Raw genomic sequence first — 24,262 nt, forward strand, 5'->3', positions numbered from 1 at the left:
TGGTTATGTATTCCATTGATATTTAAAGTCATATAGTTCAACATAGTCATATCATACCTTGTTTATCTTTCCTTTCTGTTTCCTCATCACCACGTTCCCTTCTTATCCATTTCTGCTTTCTTTTTTTGAACACATTATAAGACATTTCTAAAATATAAAATATTTCCACTATTCTCCTATCTAAAATTCCTTTAACCCCTATAGTCCCTCCCCTTCCTGAGTTGCCCTTTGTCCCTTGTCGGGCAACCACATCTCCCCTCTCCATATGGATTTGCGAATCCGCTCGCAAGCGTCAACTGATTTCGCAGTGACTGTTATTCTTCCCCACCCAGCCCCCTCCAGAAAAGATTTTAATCTTCATATATAACAAAGGTCACTCTCTTAATTCCCTCCTTACTTCCTTTCTTTCCCTTCTTAGTTCTTACTTATACTCTATTTTTTTTAATATATATATAGTTTGTTGTCATTTTTGTTCTTGTTCCATCTCTTCATCTCTCTGTCTGTTTTGTAGTTGTTCTGCAAATTTTCATCCTTCTTCCGGATCCGAGAATAGTTTGCTTTGCTGCCCCAGGATAACTATTTTAAGTACCGCTGGGTATTTTAACATAAATTTATAACCTTTTTTTTCATAGGGTCATTTTTACTTCATTGAACTCCTTCCTCTTCTTCAGGAGTTCAAAATTTATATCTGGATTCCAGTGGTTTTCTGTCTTCTCCCATTATTTTCTATGTTTTCCTGTTGAGAGTCTTGCTGTCGTGTTATACTTGTCTGTTTCAGCTGTGGAGATTTACTCCTCAGCTGGTCCCCCCTCCCGTCAGTGTTGTTTTTGTCTTGCGCATCTGCGCATGCGTGAGGATTCGCGCACGCGCAGTTGCGCACTTTTGTTTGGCTCCATGAGCCATTTTTGTAGTCCTGAGTTCGGGGTTTCCACTGACCTCAGGGAGCGGGCTTCTCTCTCCACGGCGGACCTCCTCGTAAGGTAAGGCCTTCACCTTCCTCCTCCGACATCCTTTCTTCTTCTTTTCTTCCCGTTGTTTTTGGTTTTTCTTTCTTTGCTGCCATTTTCTCCACACTTTCACTTTCAATTTGTTCTGGTTTCTGTGTTAGTGACTTTGTTTTTTCTCTATCTTTTTTTCACTTTTCTGGAGAGGGCCAGAATTCCCCTACCGACCACTACTCCATCACGTGACTCCCACCTCCACAAAGATTGCTCGATGTGCTGGGTTCTGGCAGCGCGGTGTCATTCACACGGGACGTGACCCTCCCATGTCTTCCCCCAGGCAGCCTCGTGGCAGGGAATCCGGGGGCTTGTCTGCAGGCAGATATGGCGGTGTTGGACCCTTCTTGCTCAGGGTCCCTCAGTCCCCCCTCCCTCAGTAATCCCTTCCCTCAGTATCCTACCTCCCTCAGTACTACCACTGCCTCAGTACCACCTCTCCCTTAATATTCCCTCCCTCAGTACTCCCCTTCCTCAGTATCCCCCTCCCTCAGAATCCATCCCTCAGTCCCCTCTCCCTCAGTATCCCCCTCCCTCAGTCCCTCCTCCCTCAGTATCCCCCCTCAATTCCCCCTCCCTCAGTATCCCCTCTCCCTCAGTATCCTTTCCCACAATATCCCCTCTCCCTCAGAAGTGTCTCTTCCCTCAGTCCCCTCCTCCCAGTGTTAGTCAAACCATCCCCCAACCGCGCTGCTGTGACATGAGTCGGGCAGTGCAGAGGAACGATAGCAGAGAGCTGTGTTGATGTTGATTTATTGCTGGGGGTGATTACAGTTTGTCCTTCATGTGGATGGCCAACATCGGGTCCTGGTCTGTGTTGCTGATTTGGAAGTTCGCGTTGCCACTTGAGTCGACAGTGACCTGCATTCCTGTGCAGCGATTTCCTTCCTTCTGCCCCGAGATCACATCACAGTAAGTGCCAGCGGGAAGCCCTGTCTGTAAGGTTATTGCCATGTTCCTGCAATGCAAGGCAAGCCAGGTCATGGAGACATCACAGGGTTCGGCTAACTCCAGTACAGGCCCCAACACAGTACAGGTTCTGACAGAAGTACAGGCAGTGACGCCAGAACAGACCTCGACACTGGTACAGGCAACACCACCAGTACAGACCTCGACACTGGTACAGCCCAACGACACCGGTACAGACCTCGACACTGATACAAGCAGTGCCGCCAGTACAGACCTCAACACCAGAACAGGCAACACCACCAGTACACTCGTTGACACCAGGTCAGGCCTTGACTCTGGTACAGGCCCTGACACCGGCACAGGCAGTGATGCCGGTACAGGGAGCAATACTGGTACAGACCCCAACACTATTACAAGCCCAGACATGGGTACAGGCAGTAACACTGGTACAAACCCCCAACACCAGTACAGGCAACAACACTGGTACAGGCCCCAGCACAGGTACAGGCAGCAAAACTGGTACAGGCCCCAACACTGGTACAGGCAGAAACTCTGGTACAGACCTCAACACCAGTACAGGCCCCGGCACGGGTACAGGCAGCAATGCTGGTACAGACCTCACCACCAGTACAGGCCCCGGCATGGGCCTGGTACAGATCCTAACACCAGTATTGGCTCCTACACCTAAGTGTAGGGAAGAAGATACCTGGGTGACTGTCAGGAGAGGCAGGGGGAAGAGGCAGAGGGCAAGATAGCCCTGTGGCCATTTGTATTAACAACAGGTGTCCTCTGTTTGATACTGTTGGTGGGGACGACCTACCAGGGACAAGCTGTAGCGGTTGGGTGTCTGGCACCGAGACTGGACTCTCAGCTCGGAAGGGAAGGAGGGAAGAGAGGAATGCAGTGTTAGGGGATTTGATAGTTAGGGGGCAGACAGGAGGTTTTGTGGGAGAGATTGATTATCCCAGATGGCTTGTTGCCTCCCTGGTGCCAGGGTCTGTGATATCCCGGATCGCAAGCTCCCAATTCTCAGAAGGGAGGGAGAGCAACCGCATGTTGTGGTCCAAATAGGGGCTAATGACATGGGCAGAGGGTGGGCAGGAAGGGTGAGGAGGTCCTGATAGGAGAGTTAGGTGGAAAGTTGAAGAAGAGGTCGTCCAGGGTTGTAATCTCAGGATTGTTACCCATGACATGTGCCAGTGAGGTGAGAAACACAAATATAATCCTTCTTAACACGTGGCTAAAGATTCGGTGCAGGAGGGAGGGCTTCAGGTTTCTGGATCATTGGGCTCTCTTCCAGGAAAGGTGGGACCTGTTCAGGCGGGATGTTTTGCACCTGAACTGAGGGGCAAGGGAAGAAAGGAGGAGATGTACCATGGCTAGTCAGGGAAAATATCACAGCTGTGCATAGACAGGATTGCACTGAGGACTCGTCTACGGAGGTCATATGGGTGGAGCTGAGGAAGGGAAGGGCACGAGCAGACTCATAGGGCTGTATTATAGACTGCCCAATAGTCCGAGAGAATTGGAGCAGCAAATCTGTAAGGAGAAACAGAAAATTGTGATAAGTAGGAGACTACTGGGACTCTCATACTGGAAAAGAACTGGATGAGTTGGACTTGGTCAAATATGTACAGGAAAGTTTTCTACATCTGTGGATTCCAGTTCTTTCGGTGGACTCTACGAAATGATGTTACCCAAACTTTCGTCTTAGTCAGACTTTCTTTATTCTGCAGAATTGTGAGTTGTCTGCACAGAGCCTCACAGAGATGCTCTCTCTCTCTCTCTGTGAAAGCTGGCAGAGAAAAACTGACCTCATGTTTCAAAGCTTTTCCTTTGCCTGGTTCAAACATGGATCGGGTTACATTTGGCCCAATCAAAAGTTCACACAATACATTCTTACACAATGCAATCACTACTAAGTGTACAAATTCCACTGCTACAGATGATTGACAGCGTCTTATCAGACCTGCTCATTTGATTAGTTCAGAGTAAATTCCTCCAGTTGGTCGTTGTGCTAATTGGTCCTTTTGAATTGCCATGCCCGCCTTACTATAATGCTGCAAAACCTAGCTACACTATCACTAGCTGTTAACACTTTCCTTTCTCACATCACTATGTAGAGCAGTGGTTCCCAACCTTTTTCTTTCCACTCACATACTACTTTGTAAATCCCTATACCATCAGTGCTCTGAGATTAGTAAAGGATTGCTTAAGGTGGGATGTGAGTGGGAAGGAAAGGTTAAGAATTACTGCTCCCGATCCAATTGTTACTGAAATATTTTGCTTGAGAAAAATTGTAATTGGCCCATTTCCTTTGGAGTGATGAAACTGTGCACATAATGAGTCAATTAGGTACGATTACAACAGTGGTTGTCAACTTTTTTCTTTCCACCCACATCCCACCTTAAGAAATCCCTTACTAATTACAGAGCACTGATGGTAAAGGGATTACTTAAAGTGGTATGTGTGTGGAAAGAAAAAGGTTGGGAACCACTGAAGAGGGTCCAACGAGAGAAGATGCAATATTTGATCTTTTAGGGAACCAGGCAGGGCAGGTGGGTCTGGTCCTCAAGTTGAGGTTCTGAATTGGAGGAAGGCCAATTTTGAGGAAATGAGGAAGGATCTTGGAAGAGCCAATTGGAATAAGTTATTTTCTGGCAAGGATGCATCCAGCAGGGGGAAGGCCTTCCAGGAAGACATTTTGAGAGAGCAGAGATTGCATGTTCCTACCATGAATAAGGGCAAAGTTAACAGACAATGGGAACCTTGGTTTTCAAGGTTTATTGGAGAGCTGGTTAAGAAAAGGCGGGGACTATATATGTGGTATAGGCATCAAGGAGGAAATGAGCTACTTGCTGAGTCTAGAAAATGTAAGAGAATGGTTAAGAAGAAAATTGGGAAGGCAAAAAGCAGACATGAAGGTGCTTTGGCAGATAATGTGAAGGAAAAGTATATTAAAAATAAAAGGATAGTAGGGGACAAAACTGGACCCCTAGAAAATTAGAGTGGTCAACTACGTGTGGAGCCTCGTGAATTGGGGGAGAACTTGAACGCAGGAAACTGGCATTGTGAATAAGGATGGAAAGGAAACAAATAGAAATGTTATAGAACATATGGAGTTCAAGGAGAAGGAGGTACTTGCTACCTTGCAACGAATAAAGGTAGACAAATCCCCTGGACTGGATATGATATTCCCCCCCCCCACCTTGAGGGAGACAAGTGCTGAAATTGCAAGGTCCCTGGTGGATATGTTCAAAATGTCCATCATGGGGAGGGGCTGGAGGATTGGAGGGTGGCTCATGTTGTCCTGCTGCTTAACAAGGGCTCCAAGAGTAAACCAGGCCAAGTAAAATAGGCCAGTGAGTCTGACATCAATGGTATGTAAATTATTTGAAGGATTTGAGATAGGATATATAAATATTTGGACCGTCATTAGCTGACTAAGGAGAGTCAGCATGGATTTGTGCATGGTAGGTCGTGTTTAACAGATCTTGTAGAGTTTTTTGAGGACGTTACCAAGAAGGTTGATATTGTTTATTTAGACTTTAGTAAGGTCTTTGACAAGGTTCCACATGAGAGGTTGGTTCAACAGGTTAGGACACTAGGTCTACATAGAGAGGTTGTAAACTGGATTCGAAATTGGCTTGGTGGAAGAGAACAGAGTGGTGGTGGATGGTTGCTTCTCAGATTGGAGGTTTATATCGAGTGGTGTGTCTCAGGGATCTGTGTTGGGACCATTATTGTTTACTATCTATATAAATGATCTGGATGATAATGGGGTGAATTGGATCAGCAAGTTTGTTGATGACATTAAGATAGGAAGCGTCGTAGACTGAGGAAGATTTTCAAAGCTGGTATTGGGATCTGGACCAGCTGGGAAATTGGGGCAGTAAATGGCTGATGGAGTTTAATGCAGATAAATGAGATGTTGCACTTTGGAAGAATGAATCAGGGTAGGTCTTACACAGTAAATAGTTGGTCATTGAGGACAGAGGAGCAAAGGGATCTGGGAATACAGATACATTGTTCCCTGAAGGTGGTGTCGCAGGTGAACAGGGTTGTAAAGAAACCTTTTGGCATCTTAGCCTTTATAAATCAAAGTATTGAGTATAGGAGTTGTAATGTTATGTTGAAGTTATTCAAGTCATTGGTGAGGCCACACTTACAATATTGTGTGCAGTTCTGGTCCACAGAGGCAGGAAAGATATCAATAAGATTGAAAGATTGCAGAGAAGATTTACTAAGATGTTGCTGGGTCTTCAGGAGTTGAGTTACCAGGAAAGATTAATCAGGTTAGGACTATACTCCTTGGAACGAATAAGAATGAGGGGAGACTTGATCGAGGTTTATAAGATTATGAGGGGTATAGACAGAGTAGATGTGAGTAGGATGTTTCCACTTAGATTGGGGAGATAAATACGATAGGTGACTACTTTAAACTGAAAGGGGAAAGGTTTAGGGGGAACATTAGGGGAAAGTTTTTCACTCAGAGAGTGGTAGGAGTGTGGAATGAGCTGCCATCTGATGTAGTGAATGCAGATTCAGAATAAATTGGATCAATACATGGATAGGAGATGTCTGGAGGACTATGGAATGAGAACAGGTCAGTGGGACTAGCTAGTTTTATTGGTTGGCACAGACTGTTTTCTGTGCTGTAACATTCTATGGTTCATCGGTACAGTCCCTGATCCCAGTACAGGCAGTGACTCAGGTACAAATTGACACAGGTAAAAATTGACATTGGTACAGACACCGACATTGACACAGGCCCCGATACTGGTGGGGTGTGACACTGGTACAGGCCCTGACACTGGTATAGGCTGCAACATTGGTGGAGTGTGACACTGGTACAGGAGTTATGAGTTAGTGGAAGGTCTTGTTCAGGGGCAAGTTGCTGCCTTGAGGCCTAAATGTTGAACCCTTGAGATCAGTACAGTCCAAAAGCAGAACTTTCAGCCCATGGGGTCTGTACTGTCTCAGACTCCTTTCACTGTGGAATGGACAGTGGTGGCTAATGTTCGTGTAGCCAAACGGGACTGCGTTCGGCTTAGCGTGCACCAAGCTGGCCTCCTGCGCCTGACACCCTTCCCCTCGTCTCCTCATCTCCACAGCCACTAACCCCACTCCCCTATCCCCCTCCCGATACCCACCCCTTGCCCCCACTTCCCTCCCGCATCAACCAACCCCTCTTCCCATTTGCTCCCCCACCACCCAACCCCTCCAGTACTTCCCTTCCCCCACCCGCTCCCCTACCCCTTCTCTCCAAACCCTCCCCATTACCCAACCCACTTCGCCGCACCCCCACCCCTCCCCCAACAATCTCCCAACTCATCTACATTCCCACCACTACCCAACCCTCCCCACGTGCCTGTGGAGACTCACCAGTCATCGTTGTTGATGGCGATGAACCCGAGCGCTCCGCGGCCAAAGGCGATCTGATTACTTCCATTGTCCCACCAGTTTGTGAGGGGCTCCTTCCCCACCACGTTGCGGAAGATGGCCATGTTCCTGCAGCGACACCACACCTCAATCTTCCCACTTCACCATCAGACATACATCTAACGCAGAAACAGGTGCTTCGCCCACGATTCCAGGAGCAAAAGGGCTATGAAGAATGTTTGTCCGCATGCATGCAGACTCCCATTTACTCACAGTCCCCCATACCCAGAGAGTTACACCGTGTACAAACAGACCCTGTTCTCAGCACTATACCCCATTTACACACAGACCCCCATACCCAGCACAATACTCCATTTACAAACTGATGACCCCATTGGCAGCACGATACCACACTTACAGACTCCCCGTACCCACTGTCATACCCCACTTACACACAGACACCCCGTACCAACTTTCATACCCCACCTACACACAGACTCCCCGTACCCACTGTCATACCCCACTTACACACAGACACCCCGTACCAACTTTCATACCCCACCTACACACAGACTCCCCGTACCCACTGTCATACCCCACTTACACACAGACACCCCGTACCAACTTTCATACCCCACCTACACACAGACTCCCCGTACCCACTGTCATACCCCACTTACACACAGACTCCCCGTACCCTCTGTAATACCCCACATACACACAGACTCCCTGTACCCTGTCATACCCCACTTTCACACAGACTCCCCGTACCCACTGTCAAACCCCACTTACAGAGACCCTGTTCCCACTGACTCCCCACTTACAGAGACCCTGTTCCCACTGTGATTCCCCATTTACAGAGACCCTGTACCCACTGATTCCCCACTTACAGAGACCCTGTTCCCACTGTGATTCCCCACTTACAAAGACCCCGTACCCACTGTGATACCCTGTGTGAAATGCCTCTGGGGGGCCGATCTCTCACCTGATCTGCCTCCAGCGATGCTCACATACCCAGCCGTTACCACACGTGGTGTCAGGGTTCAGGGTCACTGCCTTCGTGGCCCCGTTGCTGTAACTTGGTGGGCCGATCCAGTCGTTCACATCCTTGGGGAGGGAGATGATTGTGGACATGAGAACTCCCGAACTGACTGTATACACAGAGGCCACTCACCCTATCGAGGTGCTTCCCACTCTGTGTCTGACTCCAGTGTCCCTACCATCCCCTCCCATGGTCTGCACACCCCTCCTTCACAGCAACCCAGCGCACACAACGTTGACCGAGCACGACTCACAGAGCAATGGATGTCGTTCTCTCGGTATCCTCCAAAGGGAAGCCCCTCACCACCCATACCAGAGATGGGGGCTCCCTCATCCTGTACCTCAGACAGGGGGCTCCCTTATCCTCTGTCCCCCGGAAGGGAGGGGAGCTTCCCGAATGCCCCTCCCATTTTGTATCCCCCCATTACTGCCCCTCCCAAGTGTGACCCCCCTCTTCGTTCTGCCCCTCACAGGGTGACCCCCCCAACCCTGTTTCCTGAGCCAAGCAATTTCACAGGTGGGGAATGGTAGGGGGAAGGTGGCGAGAGAAGGGGAGAGGGTGGGGAGATTGGGTGGAGAGAGGTTGGGGGAGTGAGTTGGAGTGTGGGTGGGGGGAAATTGGGGGTGAGCAGGTGGTGGGAATGGATGGGGGAAGAGGGTGGGGAAAGGGTGGGGGAGTGGGTGGAGGAGAGGGTGGGGAGAATGGATGGGGAGAGGTTGGGGGAGTGAGTTGGAGTGTGGGTGGGGAGAGGGTGGGGGGAAATTGGGGGGGGAGCGGGTGGTGGGAATGGATGGGGAAGAGGGTGGGCAGAGTGGGTGGGGAGATTGGGTGGGAGGAGAGGGTGGGGAGAGGTTGGGGGAGTGAACTGGAGTGTGGGTGGGGACAGGGTGGGGGTGGTGGGTGAGGAGAGGGTGGTGGGAATGGATGGGGGAAGAGGGTGGGAGGAAGAGGGTGGGGGAAGAGGATGGGGGGAAGGGGGGAAGAGGGGGGGAGAAGAGGGGGGGGAGAAGGGGGGGGGAGAAGGGGGGGAGAAGAGGGGGGGGAGAAGGGGGGGGAGAAGGGAGGGGAGAAGGGGGGGAGAAGAGGGGGGGAGAAGAGTGGGGGGGAGAAGAGTGGGGGGGAGAAGAGTGGGGGGGAGAAGAGGGGGGGGAGAAGAGGGGGGGAGAAGAGGGGGGGAGAAGAGGGGGGGAAGAGGGGGGGAGAAGAGGGGGGGAGAAGAGGGGGGGGAAGAGGGGGGGGAGAAGAGGGGGGGAGAAGAGGGGGGGAGAAGAGGGGGGGAGAAGAGGGGGGGAGGAGGGGGGGGAAGAGGTGGGGGGGAGTGATCCTCTGAAACGCACCTTCCCATTCACAAACTTGCGGTCCCAGCGGTAACTGGACATGATGCGGGTCTGTCCGTAAGGGTGAGCAAGCATGAAGGCCACGGCTACCTTGTACAACCTGTGGGGAGGGACAGAGTGAGAGAGGGAGGGGGAGAGGGGAGGGGGAGAGGGAGGGAGGGGGGAGAGAGGGAGTGATGGGAGAGAGAGGGAGTGATGGGAGAGAGTGGGATGGGGGGGTGAGGGAGTGATGGGAGAGGGAGTGATGGGGTGAGAGGGACAGGGAGAGAGAGGGAAGGGGAAAGAGGGAGGGGGAAGAGAGGGAAGGGGAGAGAGAGGGGGAGTGGGAGAGGGATGGGGAGAAAGAGGGAGGGGGAGAGGACGGGGAGAGACAGAGAGAGGGAGTGGCAGAGTGAGTGGGGGTGAGGAGAGTGAGGGGGCTTGGAGAGAGTGGTGGGGAGAGAGGGGGGTGCAGGGAGAGAAGGGGTGGGGAGAGAGGGGGGTGCAGGGAGAGAAGGGGTGGGGAGAGAGGGTGCAGGAGAGATAGGTTGGGAAGAGATGGGGGTGGGAAGAGAAGGGGTGAGGAGGGAGGGGTGTGGGGGAGAAAGGGCAGGGAGAGGGGGTGGGGTGAGAGCGGCAGGGAGAGAGGGGGAGGAAAGGGGATGGGGATAGAGAGGGGATCAAGGAGGAGGGATCAGTGGAACAGGGAAGAGGGTGTGGGGAACAATGAGGATGGGTTGGGAGACACAAGGGGAGGTGAGGAGAATGGAGAGGCAGCAGGAACAGGCAGGAAGGTGGTTCTGGGGAAAGTGGGACATGGTGCAGGTGATGGGGCCACATACCTGGGATCCCAGAAGGTGAGGATGGAGGCTCCTCCAGCACCCTGTCCCCTCTGGTTATCATGGTTGTCTACAAACACCAGTGCTTGGTCTGACGGCAGAAAGGCCCAGCCTTCCCCCCAGTTCCTGCAGAGAGGTGGGGGGGGGGGGCAAATGATCAGGTAACAGGGATGCAAATGAATCAGCAGGTGTTAGGAGTGAGAGGGGTCACACTGTGGGAGCTGCGGTACATGAGTGACGGTCTGCACCACTGGGAAGTCGGAGAAAGAGAAATGATTTAAAAATGTTCAGTGTTGGTGCAGACCTGCAGTGAGCGGCTCCCAGTGCCATTACGAGCCCTAAGAACTCAAAACCAGCAGCCACAGAAATTCACCAAGACAACGGCTACTTCAACAAAACTGGTTTCATCTTCTTAACAAAGAATAATGAGATCAATATTTAACACTGCTATTAACTTAACCCCCTTCTAGATCTACGCGCACGAGTAGGCAGTGTGTTGTGTGTGTGTGTGTGTGTGTGTGTGTGTGTGGGTGGATGGGTGTGGGTGTGGATGTGTGTGTGGGTGGATGGGTGTGTGTGGGTGTGTGTGTGTGTGTATGTGGGTGGATGGGTGTGGGTGTGGATGGGTGTAGGTGTGGATGTGTGTGTGGGTGGATGGGTGTGTGTGTGTGTGTGTGTGTGTGTGTGTGTGTGTGTGTGTGTGTGTGTGGGTGGGTGGATGGGTGTGGGTGTGGATGTGTGTTCAAGAAAGTTCTTTGTTTTATTGTCCAAGTTCACTTGGATCTGGCAATGTCCATACTGTGCACAAAATTAAACACTTATCATCTTCACCAGGCTCTGATACTTTAAACTGTTACTGCAAAGGAAGGTCTTTGTGGTTTCAGAGAAATATTAGTTGTTCGTTTGCCACACACGCACAAACTGATCTCCTTCAATCAGCCACTTCAGAGTCACACTGAAGAAACTTGCCCCCTCATGGGTTTTTCCAAAAGAGAACATCTTCCAGGTTCCCACAAAGTTCTTTCCCATTCCAGGAGAAACACATTCACCAGCCACACCCTCTGCAATTGATGACAGAGATTTAGAACGGGAGGGGGGGGGGGGGGGGCGTGGCAAGATGGCGTAGAGTTTAGACAAAAATCTCGACCTTTCTGGCCAGACTTTTAAGAACATGTTTTTAACTTTTTGTTTTTAAGTTTAAATTTTTTAAAAACTTAGTTTAAAGTATTAAGGAACTGTTATGGCCATTAATGGTAAAAAAAATTAAACTTCAAGTGCAGAAGAAATTACATTTTCGGAGTGTTGAAGATTTAAAGCAAGAGGTTATTCAGCGTCGGCGTCGATTTAATCCAGTTAAAGAAGTTTTGTGGCGTAAAGGCTATAAGTCTACTTTCCAGCAGTGTTGAAGGTGTTTTGTGGAGACTTACAATCTTGGTTTTTTGAGAATGAGCGTGAAGCAATGATTTTTGCTGATTCGTTGCCAGATGTACGAGGACAAAGACATAGTCCACCATTGTCTCCTAAAGGAAAAGCTGGCTGTTCTGGAAATGGAAGAAATGGGAATGGAAAGAGTCTAGCTTCTCTTGAAATGGGGTCACCGAGTTTGGAATCTCTTGGATGAATAGAAGAACTTTCTTATTCTTACTTTATTTTTATGTTATTATGATATTTTGTTGTTATTCTTTGGCTGGGGAGGGAGAGATTTGCTCTATGTTCTATTAGTCATCAGCCACTGGTGGGTGATCCACATCCAAGATTGGTTTAGGGATTACTACCTTTTGGTAGTTTTTTTGGGGTTTTTTTTTTCATTTTTATTTTATTTAGTCTTTAATTTGTGGTTTCTTTTTCTCCTATTGGAGGTCCTATTTACATTGTTTTGAGTTTTTATATATAGATATTATTAGTTTTTAGTAATATTAGTAGATAAGTCAAAGTTGAGGTTTGCTACTTTTAATGTTCGAGGTTTAAATACATCAATTTTTGTTTAGATGGAATGTAAATTTGTTACAGCATTTATTAAAACATTTAATGAAGTTATGGACAAAGAAAAAGAAAATTATAGGTTTTAGTAGTGAATTGTTGGCCTTGACTCCATTGTATAATAATTAACTTATTTCTTTCTCAATACATAATCGAAGTTTATTATATTGGAGATTTAAAGGTGTGGAAAATTTGGGAGATTGTTTTAAAGAAGGTAAATTTTTATCTTTTGATCAGATGAGGGACAGTTATGGTATTGATAAGAATTCTTTGTTTCTTTATTATCAAATTCGATCTTTGGTAAAGCATGTGTTTGGTAGAGAGATGATTTTACCTGAAATGACTAAATTTGAGACTTTTATGAAGGTACCAGAGAAGGGTTATATTTCATTTATGTATCAAATATTACAGGATATAAATTTCAACTTGCTTTTGTATATTTAGCATTATCTGCAGTGAAAAGATGTATTGCTAGTACGTGGAAAGATACAAATATGATTGATATTAATAGATGGCATAATGAGATGAAATATTGTTTAATAATGGAAAAAATACGTATGTTTCGCGTGATAACTATAGCTTTTTTAATTAATAAGTGGTTGTTATATTCAGAATATTTACATTTTGATTTACATTGACTAGATCTTAATATGTATGCTTAATTTTTCTTTATTTTTTCTTTTATATATATAAAATATATCGTTCATGTTTAGTTTATTGTTATGTATGTTACTTATTATCTGTATTTTGAACGAATAAATAAAGTTTAAAAAAAAAGAGATTTAGAACAGACTGAACTCAGAATTCAAAACCCGTCTTGAAAATGGGGTCTTGGAGCAGGTCTCCAACTTGCAACCTTCACCACCAACTGCTGAATCCCTCTCTCTCCCAAAGAATGAATGTTTTCTCTCTGTTTGTAAAACTACATGACCACTCTTGGAACAGCAACCTTCAACCAGCAATTTAAACCTGGCAGCAGTCTTAATAGCAAAAGATTTTCAGTTCTCGAGTCCGGGCCTTGTACAAACACGTGGATCCATTAACACTGACTTGTAAAACTCTCGCAGGTTCTCTCCCTTTGTCTGAGCAAAGCCTATTGGAAACATGAAGATAATCTCTGCACTGACACTTGAGATGTTTGTCTGTGAAATGTGATCAAAGAACTAAACATCCTTTTAAGATGTATTTTATCATATTAACCCATTCCGTAGCAGCTGCTCCACCGGGCCCACTGCCCTTGGCTCTATACAGGCCTCAGTACTGAGGGAGGGGGGATACTGAGGGAGGGGAGTACTGAGGAAGGGGGATACTGAGGGAGGGGGTACTGAGGGAGGGGCGCCATGTTTGAAGCCTGCAGCCAGGCTGTGCTCTATGCTTACCTCAGATAGGACATCTTCTCTCCATTCCATCTGCGAACCACCGTGCCCAGTTTGGCACCGTATCTGAATTCCGTGACTTTCCCCAGGGAGGTGTACTGTGTGGATTTGATGGGCTCTCCCCCCATATCAATAACCTGCAAACCCAGTGAGAGTGTGTGAGTTTGGGAGGGGGGGAAGGAAGAGCAGAGTTCCCAAGACATGCCTGCACTCGAGCTCCAGCCGACGTACAGACGTATGAGGGGAAACAGCGAGATAGAAATTATGGGCTTTCCTCCTGGCTTGGGTACAGAGACATCTGATGCTATGTGGAAGTGGGGAGGTTATTTCCACTGGTCATTGTGTCGAGAACTCGGCAACGCAGCCTCAAGATTCAAGCAGTAGGTTTAGGATGGAGATGAGGAGAACCAGAGAACATTACAGGCCCTTCAGCCCTTCTAGTCTGTGTCAAACTATTATTCCGCCGAGATCCACTGATCTGCACCCGGTCCTTATCCCTCCTTCCCTCTCCCATCCACATAACTGTCCAAATTCTTCTTAAGTGTTAAAAATGAGCCCACATTCACCACTTCAGCTGGCAGCTCGTTCCACACCCCCACCACTCTGTGTGTGAAGAAGTTCCCCCTCATGTTCCCCCTTAAACTTTTCCCCTATCACCCTTAACCCATCCCCTGGTTTGTATCTCACCTACCCTCAGTTCTGCAACATCCTAGTAAATCTTCTCTGCACTCTTTCTATCTTATTGATATCTTTCCTGTAAAACTGCACACAATGCTCCAAATGTGGCCTCACCAATATCTTATACAACTTTACCATAACATCCCAACTCCTGTACTCAGTACTTTGATTTATGAAGGCCAAGATGTCAAAAGCTCTCTTTATAACCCTATTCACCTGTGACACCACTTTCAGGGAATTATGTATCTGTATTCCCAGATCCCTCTGTTCTCCCGCACTCCTCAGTGCCCGACCATTCACCGTGTTTGTGTCAAGTCACTCATCTGAATGCTACTGGTACCATGTAACTCAGTACTACCTGTCACACGGTTGGGTGGTCAGCGACTAAACTAGCTTCCCCATCAGGCTTGCCTGATGTGGAGGGCGGCTAGACACCCCACATGATTAAAAACAAGACATGTCAAAGGGCAGATGAATCCTCTCGTAGGGTCAACAGCCATCTAGCAAGCATGTGCCGTGAAGCGCGGAAAGATCATCCCTGGCATTGAAGCTTGGTCTGGCCATTCACTGCCACAGAACTTCCCCCAGCTGTCATGGACCTCACCACACTGCTGGATTTGTGAGGGGATGTTGAGAGAGTGGATCTGGACCTGTGTAACCTCTACTCACCTAAATCCATTCACGCACAGGTTCTTCCTTTCTGAGGAGTGGGTATCCTCTCAGTGCCTGTCAAGGATCAGCCTGTGCAGACACTCCAGGATGCACATATCAAAACCCACAAACTGACTGAAAGGAGCCATCATCATCCTATGGGATGGAGGGCCAGAAGAAAGAAGACTGTATATGTCCTTTCTTGGTTTGTCTTTCCAATATGCAGCACCTCACACTTGTCTGCATTAAATTCCGTCTACCATTTTGCAGCTGGTCTAGATCCCTCTGCAAGCTTTGAAAACCTTCTTTATTGTCCACAACGCTACCAATCTTAAGCCACTTTCAGGTGGCCATTATACCTGAATGTCAAGCTGCCTAAAATACCTGAATGCGGCTGTCGGGAGGCCACCTGAAAGCAGAGAACCCGTCCCCAAGGTGTACTTACCCAATCCACCTCAGGGAGATATATTCTCCACTTCCAAGCGCTCCCCCGAGGCACCTGAAACCAGCAGCCTGACAGCCCCCCTGCCCACACCCCCACCACTCCGCTTGACAGCCCCCCACCGTGCCTGACAACCCTCCACCATGCTCAACAGCCTCCCTGCTGCCGACAGTCCCCCTTCCCGCACCTGACAGCCCCCCTCCCCGTGCATGACATCTCTCCTTCCCGTGCCTGACAGTCCCTCCACCGTGCCCAACAGCCCCCTCGCTGCGGACAATCCCCTTCCCGCACCTGACAGCCCCCCACCCCGCTGCCTGACAGCCCTTCAGTGTGGGACGTCCCAACCCAGTAGTCCCACACCAGCTGCTCCTGTCCTGTAGTCCAGCGCTGGCTGCCCCTGCCCCGACTCAGGAGCCGGTGTTTTCTCCATGGCACCTCTCGCAGCTGTGGACTTTTCAGGTGGCAGAACAGTGTCTTTAGCGCTGCCACCTGAACGTCGCTTCACCAACATCCGTAGCTGCCCCAGAGCCGCCACCTCCTGGTGATTGCACCTGAAAGTGGCTTCTGTGTCATCTGCAAACTTGCTGATCCAATTTAACACATTATCATCCAGATCATTGATACAGACAACAAACAACAATGGTCCCAGCACCAATCCCTGAGGAACCACTAGTCACAGGCCTCCAGTCTGAGAAGCATCATCCACCACTACTCTCTGGCTTCTCTCATCCAGCCATTGTTAAATCCAGTTCACTTCTTCACCATGAATACCTAACGTCTGAACCTTCCTGACTGATCCCCACTTGAGACCTTGTCAAAGTCCTTACTCAAGTCCATGTAGACAACAGCCACAACCTTTCCTTCGTCAACTTTCCTGGTCACCTCCTCGAAAAATTCTATGAGACTGCCTAAACACGACTTACCACACACTCTTCTCCCAAGAATTCCCAGCCCGAGGAAGCAGAGAGATGTTTGAAGAACAGAGGAATTGAGGGTTGTGGTGAACAGGCAGGTAAGTGGGAGCTGAGTCCACAGCCAGATCAGCAGTGAACAGGCCAGATGGTCAACTCCTGTTCCTAATGTTCTGTTCATATGAGGAGTCTAAGACCAGAGGGCATTGGTACAGAGTGAGGGGTCAGAGGTTTTGAGAGGGAATCTGGAAGGATCTGGAATGCACTGCCTGAGGGAGGCTGAGACTCTCCCAACATTTCACTGTGGCCTGGATGACTCTGGAATCTGCGAGGGATGGACACAGTGTTGAGATGGGGTGGGTGCATTAGGCAGCAGGGACAGGGTGGCCAAAGGACCTCACTGTGCTCCTCTCACCTCCTGGTAGATGAAGGGTTTGGAGCCGGGGCTGAACCACTGGGTGTTGAGGTTGTGCAGCCGGCTGTAGATGTTCGCCAGGTCTCCAGGCCACATGTGTTTGCAGGCGTCCACCCGGAAACCGGCCACACCCAGGTCCAGGAGGTGGTTCATGTAGTCGGCAATCTTCCCACGCACGTAATCCTTCTGCTGCGCCAGGTCCAGCAGGCTGACCAGTCGGCAGTCTCTCACCTGTAGGGCAATCACAAGGCTCAAGCCATCACACGGTCAGCCCAAATCCATATGACCAGGGCCCTGGGAGACCCCTGCACACCAACCCCGACCCCACACCAGAACAATCAGAGGGCAGGGTCTGACAGTGCCTGGACAGCTGGGAGAGTGAGGGATGGGAGGGGTTCAGGGGACCGGAGAGGGTTACAGAGACAGGGAGGTGTGCAGGGGACCAGAGGGGTTACAGAGACAGGGATGGGTGTAGGGTTTACAGGGGGGTGTAGGGGGTACGGGATGAAGGGAATACATGGGGTGTAGGGGGTACAGGGATGTAGTGAGTATGGGGTTGTAGGGGGTACAGGGGTGTAGGGGGTGGGTGTGTAGAAGATATGGGGGTGTAGGGTGTACTGGGTGTGTAAGGGGTATGGGGGTGTAGGGGGAACTGGGGTATAGGGGTGGGGTGTGTAGTGGGTATGGAGTATAGGGGGTATGGGTATGGTGGGTATAGGGGTACAGGAGTATGGGTATAGGGGTGGGGTGTGTATGGGATACAGGGGTGTAGTGGTATAGGGGTGTAGGGGGACAGGGTGTAATGGGGATAGAGGGGCTAGGATGGTTGTAGGGGGTATGGGATACAGGGGCTGGGACGGGTGTGTAGGGTATGGGGGTATGGGGGAACAGGGGCTGGTGCGGGTGTGTAGGGTACGGGGGTATGGGGGAACAGGGGCTGGGACGGGTGTGTAGGGTACGGGGGTATGGGATACAGGGGCTGGGACGGGTGTGTAGGGTACGGGGGTATGGGATACAGTGGCTAGGACGGGAGTAGGGGTATGGGACGGAGCGGTGGGTGCCATTACCTGGTTGACATCATTATAGTTCTCGATGTTGCCGCTGGGCGATTTGCATTTGGGATCGTTGAAGTCCCAGGACGAGTAGGGCACGGCCGGGAAGTCCTCAGCTCCCGCGTTGAAGTAGGTTCCACACGAGGAGTGAGTTCCCGAACCCCCTGAAGCCCCACACATGTGGTTAATAACAACATCTGCATAGATCTGCACCTGGGAGGAAGGAAATTTTGAACTCTACATTTCTATGGCACCTCTCGTCCATCACAGGGTATCCCCACTCTCCACAATTAGTCATGTGCTTCCCTTCTGGTCTCCTGGGAAATGTGGCTGAGCACAGCAAGAACCCACATTGGGAATGACATTGTAAGTTTCACAAGTCCTCAGTTTGAGGGGTGGAACTTTCTCTCCACTCTGACCCGCTCCACACTGAACTCACACTGGGTCAGTGGAGCTGTGTTCAGGAGCACAGCCCCATCACTGCTTTTCATGCTGGCAGCCCACTGATCCCACCTCAACTTTCTTGGGGATTGGGTGGGACAGTGGTTGAGCTGGACTTAACAGTGCTAGTGAGGTGGATAGACAGCGGGTCACACTTTATTGTGGGCATTGGGTTATATTGCACAGTAGGCATTGGGGCAAACCGCACGGAAAGCACCGGGTCACAACACACAGTGGACTCTGGGTCACAATGCACTGTGGGCACTGGTTCACAACACACAGTGGGCTCTGGGTCACAACGCACTGTGGGCACCGGGTCACAATGCACTGTGGGCACTGGTTCACATCACACTGTGGGCACTGGGTCACATCACACTGTGGGCACTGGGTCACAATGCACTGTGGGCACCGGGTCACAACGCACTGTGGGCAGTGGGTCACAATGCACTGTGGGCACTGGGTCACATCACACCATTGGCACTGGGTCACAACGCACTGTGGGTACTGGGTCACAATGTACTGTGGGCACTGGTTCACATCACACCATGGGCACTGGGTCACAGTACACTGTGGGCACTGGGCCACCATGCACTGTGGGCACTGGATCACCATACACCACGGGCACTGAGTCATAGCACACTATGGGCACTGGGTCACATAAACGGGAAATAAGGAAATGGAAGAAGGATTATGAAGGGAAATTAGCACAAAGTATAAAAACATAGCAAAAAAAATGTTATAAATATATAAAACAGAGGAGGGTGACTGGAGTCAACATCGGTCCTTTGGAAGATGAGAAAGGGAAATTGATATTGAGTAATGAGGAAATGGCAGGGCATTGAACAGATATTTTGTGTCAGTCTTCACGGTAGAGGACTTGTCCAGCATGTCAAAGAGTGGTAATGGGGAAGTGAAGGGAGGTGAGGGCCTCGATAAAATAATTGTTGCAAAAGAGAGTGATGAGCAAACTAATGGGACTGAAAGTGGACAAAGCCCCTGGTCCTGATGGGATGTATCCCAAGGTAATGAAGGAAATGGCAGGAGTTATAGTCGACGCGTTGGTCGTGATTTACCAAAATTCTCTGGATTCTGGGCAGGTCCTGGCAGATTGGAAGACAGCAAATGTCACGCCACCTTTTAAGAAGGGATGTAGGCGGGGGGCAGAAAGAGCTTGAACTCTGCAGAGAACTTTGTATAGAATTGTAAATTGTAGTCAATGCCGATACTGTTAATATTAACACTAATAATGTTGATAACTGTATGAGTTTGGTAAATCATAAATAAACTATTCAAAATAAAGAAGAGATGTAGGCAGAAGGCGGGTAACTATCGACCAGTTAGCTTAACGCCTGTAGTCGGGAAAATGCTTGAAGCTGTCATTAAGGATGAAATAGCGAGGAATTTAGAACGAAGGGGTTCCATCAGGCAGAAACAGCATGGATTCAGAAAGGGCAGGTCTTGTTTGACAGATTTGCTGGGTTGGACCGCACTGGGAGCACTGGCTGGGTAAGACTGTACTCGGACCCCTGGGTAGGACTGCACTGGGTTGGACTACACTGAAAGCACCGCGGTGATCAGACCGCATTAGGTCACACCGCACTCTGAGGTGCTGGAAATACTGGAACCACTCAGGAAGTCGGGTGGGATCATGGAGAGAAAATCAGTGAACAGTCGCCATCATCAATTTCTTTCTCCGCGATGCAACGTTCATTTATTGTAAAATAGATCCATTTCATGCTGGAACTAGATCCCTCTGCTCTGGAAGCTTCCAGCATTCCCACCCAGATGGTGAGTTTATTATGGGAATTTCTCTGCCGGGGAAGGCAGAGGTCAGAGGTCGTGTGCAACTCACCCCGACATTATTGCACCGCGTCACCATGTCACGGAACTCCTCCTCGGTACCCGATCTGGAGCAGAGCTTGTAGCTGATTGGCTGGTATCGTTCCCACCACGGTCTCCACGGATTATCCAACACAATGTGGTCATTGGGTGGAGAAATCTGACCGAGGAACACAAGGAGAACAGATAGGTGAAACCCAATCGATAACACACTCCCCACCTGTATAACCCCTGCAGTCCCAACACCCCTCCCATCCTTGCTATCTGTTCTGGTCCCCACACCCCTCCTTCTCTCTGTAACCCCATCTGGACCCCGACACCCCTCCCTGTCTCTGTAACCCCCTCCAGTCCCTGACACCCCTCCCTGTCTCTGTAAACCCCTCCAGTCCTCAACACTCTCCCTGTCTCTGTAACTCCCTCCGGTCTCCGACACCCCTCCCTGTCTCTGTAACCCCCTCTGGTCCCTTACATCCCTCCCTGTCTCTGTAACCCCCTCCAGTCCCCAACACCCCTCCCTGCCTCTGTAACCCCATTCGGTCCCTGACACCCCTCCCTGTCTCTGTAACCCCCTCCAGTCCCCAACACCCCTCCCTGTCTCTGTAACGCCCCCCCCCACCACTGGTCCCTTACACCCCTTCCTGCCTCTGTAAGCCCCTCCAGTCCCCAACACTCCTCCCTGTCTCTCCCCCTCCAGTCCCCAAACCCCTCCCCTACTCTGGTACCTGCACTCCTACCTATCTCTATAATTCCTCCGTTCCCCACCATCCCACCAATCACCGTAACCCACCCTGATATAGGAGCAAAAGTAGGCCACTTGGCTCATCGAGTCCACTCCACCACTCCATCATGAACTGATCCGTTCACGCACTCATCCCCCTCGACTTTCTCCCATAACCTTTGATACCCTGACTGTTCAGATTCCTATCAATCTCTGCCTTAAATACACCCAATGACCCAGCCTCCAGAGTTGCCCTTGGTGGCAAATTCCAGACGTTCACCGCTCTCTGGCTAAACAAATTCCTCCACATCTGTTTTAAATGGTCTTCTTCAATCCTGAAGTTGTGCCCTCTTGCCCTAGATTCCCCGACCATGGGAAACAACTTTGTCACACCTATTCTGTCTAGGCCCTTCAACATTCAAAATGCTTCTATGAGATCCTCCCTCAGTCTTCTGAACTCTGAGAAGTCCAGTCCAAGAGCCAACAAATGTTCCTCATATGTTAATCCCTTCATTCCAGGAATCATTCACGTGAATCTTCTCTAAACCCTCTCCAAAATCAGCATATCATTCCTTAAAAAAGGAGCCCAAAACTGTACCCTGTTCACCATGTGAGACCTCACCAATGTCATATAAAGTCCCAACATCACATCCCTGCTCTTGTACCCTATCCCTCTGGATATGACGCCAACATTGCATTTGCCTTCTTCACCACCTATTCAACGTGGACGTTAACCTTTAGGGCAGTGGTGAACAATCATTTAATTTAGACATACAGAACGATAATGCCATTTCGGTCCATGAGTACGAACCAGGGGTGTAGGTTAATTGGGCAGCGGGGTTCGTGGGCCAAAATGGCCCATTACCGTGCTGTATGTCTAAATTAAAAATTAAAAAGGTTGGCCACGCCTGCTTTAGGCTATCCTGCATGAGGATCCCAAGTCCCTTTGCACCTCCAAATTCAGAATTTTCTCCCCATCCAAATAATAGTTGACCCTTTTATTCCTTCTGCCAAAGTGCACGACTGTACACTTCCCCCACACTGTATTTCATTCATCTGCCCATTCTCCTCATCTATCTAAGTCTCTCTGTAGTGTCTCCATTTCCTCCTCACTACCTACCCCTCCATCTATTTTTGTACCATGTGTGAACTTAGCCACAAAGTCTTTTATTCCACAATCCAATTCATTAATATACAGCATAAAGAGAAGCTGCCCCAACACCCCCCACCCCGCAGAACACCACTGGTTACCAGTACCCAACCAGAATAGGATCCCTTTATTCCCATTCTCTGTTTCCCACTGATCAGCCAATGCTCTACCCATTCAACTATCCCTCCTGTAATTCCATGGGTTCTCATCTGTGAAGAAGCCTCATGTGTGGCATTGAGTAAAGGCCTTTGAACATCTAAACGCACAACATCCAATGCAAGACCATTGTCTAACCTGCTTGTGGTTTCCTCAAAACATTGCAGTAGGTTTGTCAGGAAGATTTTCCCTCTAGGAAACCATACGGACTTTGGCCTATCTGGTCTTGCCCCTCCAGGTAGTTTGTTACCTCATCCTTGACAATCGACCCCAACAACTTCTCAAGCACCAATGTCAGGCTAACAGGTCAATATTTCCTTTCTGTTCCCTCCCTTCCTTTTTGAATAGCAGAGTGACTTTTGCAATTTTCCTGTCTTCTGGAACCCTGCCAGAATCTACTGATTCTTGGAAGATCATTACTAAAGCTTCACAATCTCTACAACGACTTATTTCAGAACCTGAGGGTGCATTCCATCTGGTCTGGGAGACTTATCTACTCTGAGACATTTCAGCTTCCCAAGCACTTTCTCTCTGGTGATCGTGACTGCACTCACCTCCCTTCCCCGACATGCCTGAATGGCCGGTCTACTGCTGATGTCTTCCACAGTAAAGACGGATGCAAAATATTCATTCAGTTCGTCTGCCGTTCAATTTCTCCAGCGTAATTCTCCATTTGCTCTTGTCTCTTTTTTAGTCTTAATACATTTTAAAAAACATCTGAGAATCCTTTTTGATATTACTTTGTGAGCCTCCTTTCAAAGGTTATTTTTTCTTTCTAATGACCTTCTCAGTTGCCTTATGCGAGTTTTTTAAAGTTTCCCAGTCCTCCACCTTCCCACTGATCTTTGCTTCCCTGTGTACCCTTTCTTCTGCTGTTACTTTGGCTTCTCTCATCACCACAGTCGGGCTATTTTTTCTTTTTGGAATACATCTGTCCCTCCCCTTCCTTAAGCTTCATGGAAACTCCAGCCATTGCTGCTCATACGTCCTCCCTGCTGGTGAACCTTTCGAATCAACGTTGGCCGTTCCTCTCTCATGCCTCTCTCATCCCCGTTATTCCACTGATAAACTAACTCCTCTGATTTTAGTTTCTCCCTCACCAACTGCAGGGCAAATCCTACCACACTATCTCTGTCTCCTTAGGGTTCCCTTATCAGCTCTGGTTCATTACACAACACCCAATCCAGAATTGGCAGTTCCCTGGTCGGCTCAGGGAAACCATCCTGAAGGCATTCGATAAATTCTTTCTCCTGGGATCCAGCACCAACCTGGTTTCCCAATTAACCTGCACATTGAAATCCCCATGATTATGTAACAATGCCCTTTTTTCACACCTTCGCCATCTCCCTTTGTAGTTCGCCTTTGGAGACTGGGACTATAGAACCATTACAGCACAGAAACAAGCCATCTTGGCCCCTCTACTCTGTGCTAAACCACTTTTTCTTGTCTTGTCCCACTGACCTGCATCCAGCCCATACCCCTCTCATCCATGTATCTGTCCAAATTCTTCTATCCTGCATTCGCTTCAGTTGGCAGCTCATTCCACACTCCCACCACTCTCTGTGTGAAGAAGATCCCCCTCATGTTCCCCCTCAACTTTCCCCCTTTCACCTATGTTCTCTGCTTTGTATCTCACCCATCCTCAGTGGAAAAAGCTTGTCTACATTTACTCTGTCTGTCCCCCTCATAATTTTAAATACCTTGATCAAATCTCACCTCATTCTTCTACACTTCAGGGAATAATGTCCTAACCTGTTTAACCTTTCCCTGTAACTCAGTTCCTGAAGTCTGGGCAACATCCTAGTAAATCTTCTCTGCACTCTTTCTATCTTATTGGTATCTTTCCTGTAGTTCGGTGACCAAAACTGCACACAATTCTCCAAATTTGGCCTCACCAATGTCTTATACAACTTTACCATAATGTCCCAGCTCCTGTACTCGGTACTGTGATTTATGAAGGCCAATAT

The 24,262-nt window shown here is 49.0% G+C and overlaps 1 protein-coding gene across 4 annotated transcripts in view; it reads right to left on the bottom strand.

The window, feature by feature from the left end:
* Positions 1 to 1,735: 1,735 nt before the first annotated feature.
* Positions 1,736 to 24,262, bottom strand: part of LOC138764090 (pancreatic alpha-amylase-like) — a 30,683-nt gene continuing 8,156 nt past the window's right edge. For all 4 annotated transcript variants that reach the window (XM_069939440.1, XM_069939443.1, XM_069939442.1 and 1 more), the window contains 9 exons: positions 20,285 to 20,431; positions 18,007 to 18,204; positions 16,940 to 17,170; positions 13,846 to 13,979; positions 10,490 to 10,612; positions 9,669 to 9,768; positions 8,275 to 8,396; positions 7,293 to 7,418; positions 1,736 to 1,956 (listed from right to left, as the gene is read on the bottom strand). In XM_069939440.1, the coding sequence (XP_069795541.1) occupies positions 1,767 to 1,956; positions 7,293 to 7,418; positions 8,275 to 8,396; positions 9,669 to 9,768; positions 10,490 to 10,612; positions 13,846 to 13,979; positions 16,940 to 17,170; positions 18,007 to 18,204; positions 20,285 to 20,431 (1,371 nt within the window). In that variant the 3' untranslated portion in view covers positions 1,736 to 1,766. The remainder of the gene's footprint in view (positions 1,957 to 7,292; positions 7,419 to 8,274; positions 8,397 to 9,668; positions 9,769 to 10,489; positions 10,613 to 13,845; positions 13,980 to 16,939; positions 17,171 to 18,006; positions 18,205 to 20,284; positions 20,432 to 24,262) is intronic.

Source organism: Narcine bancroftii, chromosome 5, assembly GCF_036971445.1.
Source record: "Narcine bancroftii isolate sNarBan1 chromosome 5, sNarBan1.hap1, whole genome shotgun sequence".
NCBI lineage: Eukaryota > Metazoa > Chordata > Chondrichthyes > Torpediniformes > Narcinidae > Narcine > Narcine bancroftii.